The 17547-nt window shown below is 37.0% G+C and overlaps 1 protein-coding gene across 11 annotated transcripts in view; it reads right to left on the bottom strand.

The window, feature by feature from the left end:
* lpin1b (lipin 1b) overlaps nt 1-17547 on the bottom strand; it is a 71518-nt gene that overhangs the window by 20894 nt on the left and 33077 nt on the right. For all 11 annotated transcript variants that reach the window (XR_012396086.1, XR_012396087.1, XR_012396093.1 and 8 more), the window contains 5 exons: nt 12364-12640; nt 12144-12237; nt 10445-10596; nt 6185-6278; nt 6026-6095 (listed from right to left, as the gene is read on the bottom strand). Coding sequence is in view for 3 of the 11 variants with exons in the window: in XM_021468702.3 (XP_021324377.2) it covers nt 6026-6095; nt 6185-6278; nt 10445-10596; nt 12144-12237; nt 12364-12640 (687 nt within the window). In the remaining 8 variants the exon portion in view is untranslated. The remainder of the gene's footprint in view (nt 1-6025; nt 6096-6184; nt 6279-10444; nt 10597-12143; nt 12238-12363; nt 12641-17547) is intronic.

Raw genomic sequence — 17547 nt, 5'->3', positions numbered from 1 at the left:
TGAATGTTTTATCTCCATTTCCAAAAAAAATTACCACTTATAACTGGTTTTGTGTTCCAGAGGCAAACAAGTGTTTTTTTTTTCCACAATACTCTTACAAAGTTTGAGGTCAGTGTGTCATATGTTGCGTCACTACAGCACTTATTTAAACAGGCAGTGAAAATAATTTTTATTTACAAGACAGTTTTCTATTTGAATACATTTTAAATAGTGATGTGTTTCTGTGATGCATTGCTTGTCATTATTAGTCTTCAGTGTCACATGATCTGTCAGAAACATCCTGACATATTTCTTAGTCTCATTTGAAAAGTTGAAAAATGATAATTTCATGCATCATTAATGTTTTAACATATTAATTTCTTTCAAAAAATAAAGTTTGCTGTCTCAAACTTTTGAAGAGAAAATTAGATGTTGCACAAAAAAGAGATTTTTAAAATGAATTGTTACTAGTTACTGTTGTATATTATAGGGTTGGGTCAATAGACGATGCCATCATCCATTGCCGATGGGCGATAGATATCACAAGGCTGAGCCGGTATCACGATCCTCCACCCCAAACCTGTCGCAGCTGCAACCCGCTTGCGAAAAATACACACTCGGGTCCTGTTTACACTAATACATCTTAGTTTTAAAATTTCAATTTAAAATGCAAACAATCCACATACACACTGGCGTTTCATCTAGCATTTCTGAACAGCCCTCCACTGAAAACGCACATCACGTGATCACACCCACAGGCACGCGCTGCAGTATATGCGCACACATCTGAGCTCCAGGCAGTCAGCGGGTGCTTTGAGCACAAAACCCCAGAGAGCAGTGCACGACGGACAGTTTATTAAGGATGTACCGCTGAATCGCATCTCACTATAGTTGTTAAACGTGATATTTAATTAATCTTGTCTCTAATGACTCTTCGGTCTTTTGAATCTATCAGGTAACGTGTCACAGCGTCAGTACACTTCTTCAATCTTTCGCTTTAACGCTTGTACTTAGTAATTATAGCAAAAACCTCAGATACTGTTGGTTTGTTCCTGTTGGTTGAGCACCCTTTTTACCAACCAAGTTTGTCGACCCCATTATAACCACACAGATCACTCTGCCTATTCATGCCAGAGTCCTGCGGAAAAGTGATTGACAGGTGGTAATTTGTCTGTAACTAATCTTTATTTATTTATGATTTGGTTATGGGTCAAATGAAATGGTATGCTACAAATAATTAATTCCTTGTGCATTTATTTATTATTCATAAATAATAAATTCACCGTCGCCTACGATGACGAGTCTATCGTCCATCGCGATGTTTCACAATAAACATCGTACAATGCCGAATTGGTCGACATCGCCCAACCCTACACTCTCAGAAAAAATGGTACAATGTTGTACCAAAGAAGGTACAAACCCTTGTCACTGGGCAGTACATTTTTATGGGACAGAATTGTACCTTAAGACAAAGAAACAAGTGTGTACCATTGCAGTTTGTACCTTTAAGAACATGATTTGTACCATGGGAAACCAAAATGCACCTTTGGTTGTTAAAACCTGCAGATACAATATTGACCTTCATCAAAGGTACAAATCTGATCCATGAAGGCACCACTACAGTGACAAGACACTCTGTAGCTTAACAGTGTCAAATGTGTTCCTTCAGAACTATTTAAAGGCTTTTTGCAAAATGCGTCAATTTATTTTCAGTAATTATAAAACATCAAATACATTTTTAAACAATGTTTTTTTAAAAAGTTTCTTTTTGTGTAAATACACCTTTTCCATTTACAATAAAGAATAAAACATACTTTAACATAAATCAAAAGATCTATTTGAAACATTTCACGAAACTTTTCACAAAAATGTTACAGAAACACATTCTGCCATGTACAATCTAAAACATTTCTTTCTCCGGTTTTCACACAATACCTTTGTCATCACTTAAAAATAATTTAATTGACTTGATTTTAAAATAGAAATAAAATTCTGCAGAAGTATTATAATGAGATATGCACAATGTTCGACTAGCTTTACAATAGTTAAATGTCTGCATGAACACTTTGCATATGCAGGACTTTTGCGAGCTCATGTGTGTATAGTGGAAAGTAAACGCCAGAAGATGCGGATATCAATAAAGAAACTGTATTTATCAGGAAATGCTTACCAAATGTTTATTAAAATGCCTTAAATGTTTAGTTAACAATACCTTTAGTTTTGTTTTACCAGTTGTTTTGTATTATAGAACTTAATCATTAGTGTTTATGAGTTTCTTTGAACACATGCTTTTAAATGATGATTCATGCTTTAATGTGGAAATTATTAATTAAATCACTTTACCTTTCCATTAATATGTATTTTTATAGATATTATAATAAAGGAGTTGTCCAACACTTACCTTTTTTATGAGAACATTTTTGTATCTTCATCATAAGAGGTACACAACAGTATCACAAGAGCTCTTTTCTGTACCATATAAGGTACAACTTTTACAAAAGTACAAAACTTTTCCTTAAGAAACTTCATTTGTACCATGTCCTATTTTTCTGAGAATGTAGTATATTATATTATGCATGCATACTCATTTCACGTATTATTACTTAAATGAGGTTATTAAATATTATAATGCTGTGATGACTAAATTGTAATTATTTTGTAAATAATTTCACATTATTTTACTTAAATTATTGAGTGATTTAAAGCAATTAATACTTGATTTAACTGCTCTTTTTTACATGTAATAATCAGCCTTTTTGTTTAATAGATAATTATAATTCTGATTAAATAACACTTTTGTAAAGCTTATAGTAAAAGCATAATAAGACCGCCATTGCATTACAAGTTTTTCACAAAATGCTGCACTTCTGAAAAAAAAAACCTGAAACATATTTTATTGAACTGCTCTGCCTTTATTGTTTGAAGAAGACTTTTTTTATAAAGTGGACTCATTATTTAGCATGCAGTCAAGCCAAAAATTATTCATAATTCTGACTCAAAGTTTTTGTTCAAATGTAAATAAAAGCAAAGTAATATTTTTTCCACAATGATCCCTCTTGTACATCATCTTATCATCTTTTGGGAGAAGACTGTGTCCTTTACGGTCAAAAAACACCTCTTTCTGGTTGAATAAAAGTAACTTTAAATTACTTTCCAGGGTTATGAATAATTTCAGGCCTGACTGTATATCAGAATTATTCCCTTTAAATCTGCCAGAAAAGGTTTTGAAGTTTTATCACAAATTAATGTAAATTTTCAGACGTAACATAATTTAATATTATACAGTATATAATTTAAATAGCTTTTATTGTATTTATTATATTTGTGTTTCTCTGAATTGTTATTGCCATCAATATTAATAATAAAGAAAAGATACAATAAGATTTAATTAAGAAAAAAATGTGACTCAGTGAACCAGTTTTTGGAAATAGTTAACCGAATAAATGATTTTGCTGAATAAATGTATCAGATGAGAGAATTTCACACCGCAAGCGTCAGCGGCGCGTGAGCAGAGCGTGCCCAGCGCGTATGGAGGGCAGAAGCAGCATGCAGGCATTTGCCTTTCACACCAGCTGCGTCTGCAGCGCGCAGCTCTTCGGCAGCTGCTGCAGAGATCAACATATCTGTCTATTCTATCTAGTTACCTATGTCTCTCTATATACAAATACACTTTTTAAACTTTTCATCTTCACCAATGCCCACGGATGATCCCTCCTATGCTGTTTCCTTAACCTGCAAATCTTTATTTTAAAAATGTTATAGATCAAATAGTACTGCATGCCTCTCAAGCTCTATGAGGAGTGTCTACAGTCAAAAGACAATCGCCTGTGATATCATGTCATTTGTTTTTTGATTGTCAGGTTGCTGTAGGCCTAGTTATAATAATATTTATACAATATAGTTATAATGATACATGATCAAACTAGTGTTACTTTCTCCGCCTCAGTGATGTCCAGCAGCATTGTAACAGCTCGTTAATTCATGCTCGTGCAGAGGATGAGACGGACTAAAGTAATTAATGCATGTCATTCTTTTACTTATTTTTGTGTTGTCAGGTTCACAGTGCAAACAGCTCCCGGTAGGAATAACTCGAGTGACCATAAAACAAAGCCGATTAAAACTTTCTTCCTATGCTTGAGCTGCACAGCACAGCACACAGCGAGCTCACATAATCCAGCATGCGGGCCGAACTACACTACCCACAATACACTTCGCTATGGACTACAACTCTCCTAAATATTCTATTTCCTCTCTCCAGAAACACTAGCGTGCAACATAAGCAAAACTGATACTAAAATTGTTTTACATTTGGTTTTGTAGTTCGGGCCTAAATAAATGTTTGTTGCCATTTTTAATCGTTTAAGTTCATTTGATTGACTATACATAAATCATTTGACATTATTAATGCATTTATTGGGTAAAATTGCTACTTTTTACTGTCACTCATTGTGTTTTGGTCATTATCAGTGCACAGTGTTACTTTAATTTGGCGTGAACAGCGCGGCAAAAATAGACCCAGCGCCGAAACTATCGCTGCACTGATGCGCTGCTGCTGCATGCGGTATGAAAGCTCTAAACTGTTAACATGGACGCCGAAAAAACACGTTCTGCTCACGCTCTGCTCACGCACTGCTGACGCTTGCGGTGTGAAACAGCCGTCAGGCTAATCAGGTTAGCTGTTAGTTACTAGATAATTAGTTAAATTTTATTAGTAAGTAATAAAATTATGGTAACTAATAACCTGGGGCCTCATGTACGAAGACTTGCGTGGAAATCTTACTAAAACATTGCGTACGCACAAAGCTGTAAATGTGCGTACGCAGAAAAAAATTCAGATGTATGAAACACTGCGTACGCCGAATCTCACGCATATTCTTTTGTACATCTGAATGAACGTGAAACTGAGCGCAACATGCACGAGCACAAAACCCCTCCCTGCCTCCTCCCCCGTATGAATATGCTAATGACTATGCTAATGGCAAAACCCAACGAAAAAGCAACGGCAAAAGCAAGTAAAAAGAGAAACTTTGAACAGAATGTGAATTGGAGGTGCTGCTTTCGGAGGTAGACCGGAGAAAAGCGGTGTTATTTGCAAGTTTGTTCTCCGGAATTAACAACAAAAGAAAAAAAATAGAGTGGGAGAGTTTAGCTGATGCGGTTAACACAGTTGGGTCTGAACATCGCACTGAGTGCATTAAAAAAAAGAAATAGTGTGGTTTATATCTGTAAACTGTTGCAGGACGCTTAACAGTCTCAGTGGCGCGCTCGTAAGACGCTTGTGATCATGAATTGATACGTTCGAGCATGAACTCGGCTCGAATCCAGCGTCTGATGAACTCTTTCTTGTTTTTTCCCCCGCTACATATCAGATTTTGCCCACTATTTATCACGAGAAAGACAAGTAGGAATCATCAATAAGTTTGTGCATCATATTTTATTTGCACATTTATTGAATAGAAATGTTTCTGATTCCCGCATGCAAATTCATCTTCAGATAGTGTCTTTATAGCAATGTGCGTGCAGTAGATCGGTCAGATTACATTGGGAAAACAGGTGACTGCTGCAAATTGTGCTTTAATGTTTAGCTGGTCAAATGTATGGTATGGAAACCTTATATACCTGCTGAACCCGTCTCATACAGCTGCTATTGCAAGGCTCAGACACTTTGTAGAGAGGAATTTAACACAACTGCCTCTAGGAGTCGCCAATGGAAATAAAACAGACACGCACAAAAAATGTGCGTACGCCAGCCAGAAAGCTGCCGTGAACCTGCGCACATTCCCACGTTCAGTTCATTGTTAGTAAATCCAAACGTGAGCGATTCTGAGCGTGAAACCTGGCGCACGCAAAGTTTTTGTGCGTACGCAGCGTTGATACATGAGGCCCCTGAACTTTTCTGAATTTGATTGTAATGCAATAATGTGCACTTTTGTAAAGCTGCTTTAAAACAGTAATTATTCTGAAAAGCGCTATACAAATAAACTTGAATTGAATTGAATAATGTATACAGAAAGACACTGATGTGTAAGACTGTCTGTGTGTGTACCTTAGGCAATGGTTTCTGGAAGGCTTGCATGGCCAGCATAATCGGTGCAGCAGTGCTCCAGTTATAATATCTGCACAGATACAAGAAATACATTTAGCATCTGTTATTTCAGCCCAAGAAAAACAAGAAAAGAATCCATTACTGTAATGTGACACTCACTTAGAGCCGATCTTCACCACAAGATTAGGGTCATTAATGATGGATGGATTATCTGAAAACTGCTGAAAGGACACAGACTTCTGCTGGAAATGCTCTGAATGAAAAAAGAGGGAAAGAGAATCAATATTTATGAATTCACGAGTGAGCGAATGTGCAGCCATAACTCAAAACAGTTGGGATGTTGTTTTGTAAATTGTAATAAATTCTAGATTATGTGATTTGTAAAAAAAACTAAATTCAGATATTCTTATTAACATTTTGGTCAAAAAAACATTGTTACGTCCTGTGACTTTAATTTTTGTTTCTATATTGCAGTGTTTCTGTTTCCTGATTTCTTTTGTTTACAGATTGATGCCACCTGAGTCTAATTTGCGCAGCTGATCAACTGAGCTATAAAGACTGGCTGCAACCGACCAGAAGGCAAGGGAGAGGGGAGATGACATGTCTCACTTGAGCTGCGACAGTCCCAGATACCAGGGGCTTCTGACTTCTAGTGGTTTCATGTTTATAATGTAAAGTAAGTTGCTGGTATGAGTAAAGCGTGGGGTGTATTTTATTTTAAAACCTTTTTCTCCTGTTTTGGTGGGTAGACAGGGAGAAAGGGGAGTAATATGTATTTTCTATCTTTTGGAAATGTTTATTTTGTTAGGTAAGTTAGTTTGTCTTAAATTAGTTATTGGTGGTTTTGTTTGTTATTTTGGACCCCCGTATCCTGAGGTATTATTTTAGTTTTGTATTGATTTTTTTTTTTTTAAATTTAGGAAATATTATTTCAATTGATCAAACAATAAATCAATGGTTGCCTGATGGTGATCAGAATATTAAGGATTTGACTTTTGATTCTGGGTCTGGAAGCGGTCCTCTCCCCTCTTCCTTCATTTGTTCGTTCCTTGCTGTGTTTTGCCTTTAGATTTAAGTGGGAATGTAACAACATCAATTTCTAAAGTATTTGAAAAACAGAGACAAATTATCTTTGCTCCAACAGAGCCCCCCGCCCCACTGCACCATTTCTATACAATATTTTATGCCCATTTTTTTTTACACAGGATGTACAGCAATATACAAATATATTTACACATGAAAAATAATTAAAGGATTAAAATGTTACAAAAATTAGTATTTTCTACACATAAAAACCACTACCTCCATGCCTTCTTCATCTCGATGGGGCTTTTTTCAGTTTATTCATGACAATGTGCATTTGTATAATGTTATTATTATTAGCAGTATTATTTATTATATGCTTATTTATATTAGTTTTAATAAAAACAAGTTTAGATTTGTCCACCTGTCGGGTTTTGGAGATGTATTCATCACCATATGGGGCATAAGAACAGGACGTGTGTTTGAATATACTGTAACTCAGTGTTTGGACCACACTTCGTTGTTATTGTTCATTTATTAATTTGCTGGAAATTAGAACTGGATTTAGAAATAGTTTTGGAACAAATCTTTGCGCTTAACAAACGAAATTAAATATGTGGGCTAATGGATGTCTTCGGTGGAGTGGGTACAACACTGTTTCCTTATCTACGAAAGTAAAGGAGTAAAGAGGTAAAGTAAAGAGAAAGTAAAGAGGCTGAATGGAGCTGGCTCGTTCATTATCCTCGTACTGCAGATGGTTTGTTTAATTGTTTGCTCGCTAGTGAAGCGTTCAGTTTTTCCACTTATAAAGTCCGCCATGTAAATAGCAAACGTTTCATTGCACGACACAACTGACAATTAAAGGGAATGTGAGATGAGACTCTGCTTGGTTTATTGCACGTTATGCTCAAAACACATCCATAACTCATTAAGGGTGCTTTCACACCTGTGAATTGATTCAGTTGTTCCAAATGTTACATTGTTGCTCTTTGCTCATGGAGCAGTTCGCTTTCAAACTGCAAAGTTTCTAATCGGACCAAAAGAGCTAAAACAAGTCACGTGTGAGTAAACTCCCGTGATGTTGGATGTTGGACTCACGTGTGAGTCCTGCTCAGCTGTCAGGAGAGGTGGTGGTTTGATGGTGTCTGACAAGGTGCGCGCGAAAGAGTGTCTGAAGAGTGAGGAGAGATGCGGTGAGAAGGGTGCGCGACGTAGGCTATTTGAGGACCGGGAGGGAGACGCGAGATTACCGGGAGATTATCACTCGTTTGCGGGCATCCGGGAGACTCGTGAAACTTCCCGCCCTACTCATAATTCTTTCTTCATATAGCCGTATGCCTATTACATATCCTTAATACACTGTGATATAACTGCGCTTGGATCGTATCGCTTTCTCACTGCAATCGATCCGCTCCAGAGTTCATTTCAATCGAGCCGAGTTCACCTCATTCAAGCGATCTCGGACCGTTTGATTTGGCGCGGATTCTAGCGTGATTGCTGGTTTCACATATGCCAAACGAACCGCGCTAACTGGGCAAATGAGACACGTTCCGAAACAAAAGTGTAGGTGTGAAAGCACCCTAAGAGACCATGTGCCAGGGCGCAGAGCGTATTTTTCCATCCTTAAAATAACAAAAGTGGCAAAAGTTTGCTGAAAGTGTGCACGTGTTTACACACAGAGAGCAGCATTTACAGCGGATCTTTCAATATTGTAGTGATATTAACGTACTGTAAACTAAGTAACTTAGAAATTATTTTGACTAGGGTCTGTCTTTAAACACTGAAAGAGTACAGCTGACCATACCAACTATAACTTTGCCATCTGAATGAACAAAGAAAGGGCGCTGATCGCACACACACTTACCAAATCTGTAGACAGGATAATCAACACATACTGGAGCTGCGTCTTTTTTAAAGGAGACAACCAGCAAATCTGGATCTCACCATAGGTGAGAAATGCTCTCGAGTAAAAAATGTTCTAAACAAACGCTTTTCAGCCGCGCGTCGTGTACACGGACACACGCATGACTCCAGCAGCGCTCTCATAGAGAGAAAATGAAACAAAACCTTCCCAATATGAAAGCACCACTGGCGACCCGTATCTCCAAACAATTCTTATTCTTTTCCCACAACTTTTGGCAACACGACATGTGTTGTCTCTGCTGTCTGAACACTGTTTCAGGTATAGTCAAAGAAAGCTAGCGTGCATATTAATAAAGTTGCAGCACATACCGAATAGAGCACGCTGATTGGTTTGAACCAAGCCATACTCATAAATGAATGCAACACACTCAGAGACGTAATACGGGACGCCCTGGCACAGACGTCCAGTCTGCACACTGGAATACACGCTAAGATCTTATGGCCGTGACGCAGCTTCAAAAATTCGTTTCAATCCAGAAGTACGAATTTTATCGAAATAACGCAAAAACAACCAATTTACACTTTTTAGTGTAATAAATGTCACATATACGACTGTCAACAGCTCAAAAAATGTGTTTTGGTGTTTCGTGACCCTTTAATGCTTTTGTGCCATGGGCTTTAGTCTTTGTGCCTAGATAGCTAAAATAGAGCCCTTAGTCTTAAATCCACAATGAATGAGTGAAAACCACAGCAGATTCACGCCATTAGTATTTATTTACAGCTAAAAGGGGGGAGGGGTGGGGGGAGTGGCGGGTAAACAACCAATGCATAACATTTCTGTAATTTATCACACGCCTGCAATATCGTTTTAATGATAATTTTGGGGAAAATGAAAATGATGGAGGCGAGGCAGTGGCGCAGTAGGTATGGCTGTCGCCTCACAGCAAGAAGGTCGCTGTGTCACTGGTTTGAACCTCGGCTCAGTTGGCGTTTCTGTGTGGAGTTTGCATCTTCTCCCTGCCTTCGCTTGGGTTTCCTCCGGGTGCTCTGGTTTCCCCCACAGTCCAAAGACATGCGGTACAGGTGAATTGGGTAGGCTAAATTGTCCGTAGTGTATGAGTGTGTGTGTGAATGGGTTGGGATGGGTTGCGGCTGGAAGGGTATCCGCTGCGTAAAAACTTGCTGGATAAGTTGGCGGTTCATTCCGCTGTGGCGACCCCAGATTAATAAAGGGACTAAGCCGACAAGAAAATGAATGAATAAATGAATGAATGAAAATGATGGGGGTGAGTAACTAATAACAGATTTTTGGGTGAACTAACCCTTCAAAACATTGGCATCTGTTCTTTTGTCTTTAAACAAGTCAAACGTTCCTGATTTTATTGCATTTTACAAAAAACATCACAGCATTTTTTTTAAAATTGAGGTTGTAAGATAAGAGCACAATGCAAACGCAGAGGTGAATGTTTAATGAATGCATCACAAGCATGTTGTGCATAATGAATGTGGCGCGCTGATAACGAGTCTGTGCACCTTTAGTGATGTCTCTGTTTTCGGTTAGGCCTCCGCACAGAGAGATGGCCATGGACGGCAGGTCATAGCTGTCGACTCCACTGTCAGCTCCTGAGCTGCACATAGACTGAGGAGAGACGGTCACACGGTCCTCACCGTAACGCTCTGATCCACTGACAAAACACAGGCAAACAAACAATACTAATTTTAACAGTTGCTATAAGCGCTACTAAATGTAAATACATTTCAGGGATAGGCACAGATATGGAAAATTTCGATGATACCAATTACTTATAACTCGCCCCACATTGAATCTGTGCCTGTACAAATCTGCAGATTATTTAGCCCATACATACATACAGTAGTCAACATTTGAAGTGGATCAAAAAGATTTTAAAAATCATCCTAAGACAAGAATGAGTGTTGATCAACAGATTTAGAACAACTTTGAAAAAAAGTTTTGATCCCCTGCAAATGTTGATTATCAATTTTTAAATTAATTTCAGAAATATTATGAAATAATATGCAAATATTTACATTTATTTTCTGTATTTTAGTAGATAAGTCATATGAGAGACATACTTTGCTTACCAAACAAGTGTTTCTAAATTGGATATGCATTGTTAACGTTACATTACATAAAAGTTAAAAAGGTATTAGCTAAGCATGAATGTATGGACTAAACTAAACTGAAAATGCTTTGTAATATTATTTATTATTTTATTAACAATATAAAGTAATTTTGTACATTGTTTTCAATTTACTCTATAACCTAAACCATACTGATTTTAAAAAAAAGGCACAAGCCAATTAAAAGCCACATTTTATTGACAGTAAAATTATATTGACAGTACGACTCTATTTCGATTGATCATTTTTAGTGGATGAAAATTCGATGCAAAATTAATACAAAGTTTTCCTAGTCTCATTACAAAAAAACTAAATGTAAGCAAATACAGTGAACAAATAATTGTATTTTTTAAATAATCTTCAAAGAAACATCTAGTTCTTTTTTCCCCCAAAAATGATGATGTCCTCTTTTTTCCATGATGAAAAACCCATCAGACAAAAGAACTTCTAAAGTGTGTCTGCTGTGTGTCATGTGTATAGTACCAACTAAAAAATTCAGAAGTGTGGAATTAATCCAGAATTTATTGGACAATAATTTATTTAAAATTAAAAATATGCATTTATTTGATACCAATACTGACATAGCTGTCAATATATTGTGCATCACTAATATATTTAATTAACCTGAAATAACTAACTGTATCATTTGATACACATGTTTTTAAAGCCTCTAAATTAACATAATCTAACATAATCCAAACTTTGCTTAAAAAAGATAAATTTTTCCTTAGTTATTATGTTTTGATAAGTAAACAATAGCTTTTAGTAGGATTGTCAAAACATCTCCATACAGGAAATGGCTTAGGTGTCTTCTTGCTGATAAATCATTACTGATTTTTTTCTCAATAACATGAATAATATTCATATTGTTAATAAAATGATAACTTGCTCATTTAATCGCTTACGGTAGTGTATGTTAACACTTGTAGATTGCTTGTTAAAAAATGTCCAATTGAGTACTATGGGAGCCATAAAAGCTCAAATATGGTACTTAACAAAGAAAGAAATGCAATGGATAATTGTCTAAAGGTTCAGTAAACTATAAAGAAAAACTCTAGCCATACAGAGATGTCAAATTATGATTACAAACCTTTTAGGGAAATAAAGTGCCGCCACCTCTGGCTCCAGATCTTTAATATCATCTAGATATACGCCATCAGAACCCAGATGGCGGCTTTTCTTATCTGCATTGGAACAAACACACACACACACACACACACACACACACACACACACACATACACACAAACAAACATAAATTATGTTTATAAAACAAAGCTTTTAACCATTAAAACGATTCAGCACCTAACCTTTTCTTTTCAAGGAAGATTCTGTCTTATTCTGAGGGCGGGGCCCAGTATTTGCTCCTCCCACTTCTGTCTCTGACATCACAGAAGCTCTTCGTATCATATGCTGCTTTTCACACTCTTTCTCTGCATTTGTTTGGCCGTCAGCATATAACGTCCTGTTTCTGTGGTGTTGATGTGTGTCCGATTCAGTGATGACTCTGAAATGTGTGTTGTCAGAGACAGGGATTGACAGTGGGCACGAGGGCAGCGCGGTTGGTTTTGCTGGCAGAAATGATGGCTGTAAACACACAGTTTTATTACGGAGTTAGTATGAGTTTAATATATGAAAGGAATTTCAAATCATACGTATGTTATAGTTTATTAGTTAGTTAGATGTAGACCAGGGGTGGCCAACCCTGTTCCTGGAGAGCCACCTTCCTGCAGATTTCAGTTGCAACCCATATCAAACACACCTGAACCAATTAATTAGGGGCTGAACACCACGTGATAATTACAGGCAGGTGTGTTTGATATGGGTTGCAACTGAAATCTGCAGGAAGGGGGATCTCCAGGAACAGGGTTGGCCACCCCTGATGTAGACATACTGTGGGGAAAATAAGTATTGAACACGTCCTGTTTATTTCCTGGGAATAACAGGTAAAAATGTCCACCCTGATTTCATCTTCATCCTCCCGCTGATGTAGATGTTGGACTGAAGCAGCTGATGTTCTTTTACAATGATGAAGATGATTGATAAAGAACTACTGAGAGATTTCAGCTGCTGTCTGGGCTTTCACTGACTTTCTACACCTCCCTTTCTTCATGTGTTTAATACTTTTCCCCTGTGGCATTTCACTTTACTACACATAACTTAATTTGTAAACTAATTAGTTTTGTTTTCTTCATATATGGATTTCTTTGGTTGTCACCAACATTCGGTGAAAATTTTAAGTCAACAGCACCTTTAGAAATATGTGTTCTGAGAAAAATGGTGACATGTTCAATACTTATTTCCCCCATACAGACATTCAATACTTCAATATATCATGGTAATGAACATGCACAATACTGATATAGTGGACACTTCAAAATACCATGAAACATAGTTTATTATTAAACTCTTTAGAGTGTTTTTTAGAATAATCACAATGTTTTTGAAGTGGTTTTCATAATGACTAGAAACATAATTTCTTAGCTTAATGGTTCGAATTAGGTTTCAAGGTGCTCTCTAAAACCACTGGTTCTCCTACACTGCGTAATATTCTATACTCCGTCTGGTGCTGGCATAGTACAGCAGCAGTTTCTTGACTATTATGCCAGAATGAGAGAATAGTTCCAAGCAATGTTGGCCTAGAACAGGGGTGGGGAACCTTTTTTCTATCAAGGGCCATTTACATTTTTGTAACATCGTTTAGGGGCCATACTAAATTATAGGGCTGCCCCATTATGGGAAAAATCATTATCACGATAATTTTGGTCATAATTGTAATCGATTATTCAAAATGATTATCAGTTGAAGTCAAAATTATTCGCCCTCCTGTGAATTTTTTTTTTTAATAAATATTTCCCAAATGATGTTTAACCAAGCGGCAACCTCCCGCTCTCTCTCAGGAAGCCAATACGGAAGTAACTAAAACTGCAATTCATCCGAAATTCCGCTAGTCCTGGCCGCTCCTGGCTCCAAAACAGAGCAAATTTCAATTGAGCCCACTGTTAGAATGGCCAACTTTACAACAGAAAAAAAAGGTGTTTACAGCCTGGTACAAAAAACGATTTTGGTTAATACAGCTAATATTACCCTTCATGACAACTGTGAGGGGGGTGAATTTTTTTATAACTCATCCGTTTCCTTTATATTAGGTTATATTAAGTTTGCATAATTCAGGGCGTGGCCACTTGATTGACAGCTAGGTCTCGTTGGTCGCCGTCACGTCACCTCAGCTGAATCCTGCAGATTAGCCACTGAACTCTGCATATTCATCGTATTTCTGTGTTGTTTTATGTGGCTTTACACAGTCAACTGCCTTTTGGACTTTCCTACAATTATTAGATGGCATGGCATGCTGAGTGCACTTAATTGTGCTCACAAACCATTAACGTGGCCTCCGTTTCCCATGTGAGTAAAGTTACATACTTATATACCATCTCTATACATGTATTTGTTTTATTTAAGATCATTTATCATTTATATTTATATTTAGAGCTGTAATGCACTTCTGAATCTGTCAGATTGATTAGCTGTAGGCTCTAGAACAGTCATCTGAAGTGTTGTCATACAGTGTTATGCTGGATTTCATCAATAGTCTTACATTAACTAACACAGACTATATCTGAAGTGTTTGGAAGTAATTCGCGTTTTCCTCCTGTTGAAAAACGTCATAAGAACAATGTTTAGTGGCTCAATGTATTACAGCAGTGGTTTTAAAAGTCTAAAAACTTTATTGATATAGTGTACAACCAAGCACAACTGGTCAGAATACAAACGAGTCACAGGTGATAAAGTATTAAGCGTTCTCCCAAAGTAAACCAGGTGTCTGAACCAGGTCCAAGCAAACTGTCAGCAGGTGTCTGTAGCTCCGCTCACTCTCCGCCTCTTTGCCCTTGTTTGGTATCCCGCCGTGGGTGTTATGACGCGCGAACAAAATGGCGACGGTTGGCCGCGCCTACTTGTGGCTTCTTTTGCGCTCTTTAGAAACCTATGGGTGACGTCACGGATACTACGTCCATATATTTTACAGTCTATGTGTTTAACAGAGGAAGTTTTTACAGTATTTCCTATAATATTTTTTCTTCTGGAAAAAGTTCTATTTGTTTTATTTTGGCTAGAATAAAAGCAGTTTTTAATATTTTGAACCCTATTTAACGTCAATATAATTAGCCCCATTAAGCAATATATGTTTTTGGTTGTCTGCAAAAGAAACTACTATTGAACGATGACTTACCTAATACCACTAGTTAAGCTTTTAAATGTCACTTTAAGCTGAATACTAGTATCTTGAAAAATATCAAGTAAAATATTATTTACTGTCATAGCAAAGATAAAAGAAATCAGTTATTAGAAATGAGCTATTAAATCTGTTATGTTTAAAAATGGGTTGAAAATAAATCTTTCCATTAAACAGAAATTGGGGGGAAAGGGTCGCTAATAATTCAGGAGGGCAAATAAATCTGATTTTATATATGCAGTTATTTTCCTCCCTGTAAATAAGAAAAGGGAAATAAATACAATAGAATAAAAACATGAAACAAACTGTGCTTTAAGCATCTTTACTGTAAGAAAAACTCTTCCGCTGCAAAAGTCCTTCAGTCAAGAGCAGTGAGGGATTTTTTCCATTTGTTGTTTGATTAATAATAAAAACAGTCAGCAGCAGGAAATTGTGCACTGTCACTTTAAGAATAGTGCGGTTCAGATATGGTTTCTCTTTCACATGTCTTTAGATTCTCAACTTGTTTGTTACACAAATGAGAGTTATTATGAATAATCAGTAAACATCGCGTTCTGACACAAATGTACATGTATTTGACCTTTAAAGCGCTCTCATTAAGATGGCGTTAGATACACAACAAGCATGCCATGCGGTTTGTTCGCGCTATTAAAAATATGAATGATTCGAACCTATCTCAATGAATGATGCACATCCCGTGCTGCAAACGTTACATTACAGCACATGCTTTTAGTCATTTTCATGTGAAACTGAGCTTTCCAGAGCAACAAATGTGTACAACAGTCACTTTCTACAACAGAAATTTATTTATTAATTTTTTCCTGAGGGGTGATTTTGAATTGACGGATGGGGCCGGATCAAATGGTCTCGCGGGCCGCATTCGGCCCGGAGGCTGGATGTTCCCCACCCCTCGCCTAGAAAAGAGTACGTTTTCATTTTCCATTGGTTTTATTGTACAGTGTAACTACAGAAAGTCTTTTTTGAAAATTTTGAGCGAAATGCTAATGGTCTAATCAGATTCAATTCATTAAGCTAAGCTAAGCCGAAAGTGATGCCGCTAGAACAAGAAATTAACTGAACGTATCAAAAACTGGTTTAAATAGGTGACAATAGGTGAAGTGGTTTTTTAAAAATTTAACAAGTTAATCCAGTGTACTACATGCTGAAATATTGACTTAAAATTCAGCGACTATTAATAGGCCTCTCGTTCACTAATACTGTGCAATAAGGCTCTAAATCAGGGGTCACCAAACTTGTTCCTGGAGTGCCGGTGTCCTGCAGATTTGAGCTCCAATAATAATCAAACACACCTGAACAAGCTAATCAAGGTCTTACTAGGTATACTTGAAACCCCCAGGCAAGTGTGTAAAGGCAAGTTGGAGCTAAACCCTGGAGGGACACCGGCCCTCCAAGACCAGGATTGGTGACCCCTGCTCTAAATCGAACATTAGTTAATTTAACTAACTCATTTTCAAAAGTACAAAAGCTTTTATCAATTTTAGTTGATGACAAATTCTTATTTAATGCCTAATAATAAGGGATGTAACGGTATCAGAATTTCACGGTACGATAATACCTCGGTATGAATGGCACCATACGGTATTTATTGAATAATTTACAGGAAAAACAAAACTAATGAAAAGGCTCGAAAAAAAGTGCCAAAAGTGTTTATTTACCTTAGCACTGAACATATCAATGACATACAAATTAGCCATCTATCTGTAAGTTTCGAAACAGGAACTTCAATTTTTCAATTTTATTAACAAAAAACTAATAAACCATATAAAAAAATAAAGTTTCAACTTAGTATCGTTGAAAACTCATCACATTAAACATTTAATCACTCACTCACTAAGATAGCGATGGGTTTTTTAAGGAAAATTATCATATAACTATAATCTGGTAAAAGCTGGGATCTCTGGGCATGTCCCCTGCAACAGAAAAAAACCCTCTCATTTGGGACTGAGGTTTCTGGGACAGCGAGATATGATTTAGCCAAGGTTGACAGCAGTGGGTAACGCTGCGCATTGTCTTTCCACCACTTGAGAGGACAAGCCATGAGTGAGATAGAGGTCTCTTTGCAGTGCAAGTCAATGTCTGCATCAATCTAACAAGTGTGCTGTGTTCTGCAGTCCCCATGACTGTTTTTAGTCGTATTCCCCAACGTATATTTCACCACAGTCTGGCAGTGCCTGCATACTGTTTTTCTCCTTTTTCATATCTTTTTAGAAAGAAACTGAAATGCTTCCACACATCCGAT

Source organism: Danio rerio, chromosome 20 (assembly GCF_049306965.1).
Source record: "Danio rerio strain Tuebingen ecotype United States chromosome 20, GRCz12tu, whole genome shotgun sequence".
NCBI classification, from domain to species: Eukaryota; Metazoa; Chordata; class Actinopteri; order Cypriniformes; family Danionidae; genus Danio; species Danio rerio.
This window is presented reverse-complemented; position numbering and strand designations above follow the sequence as displayed.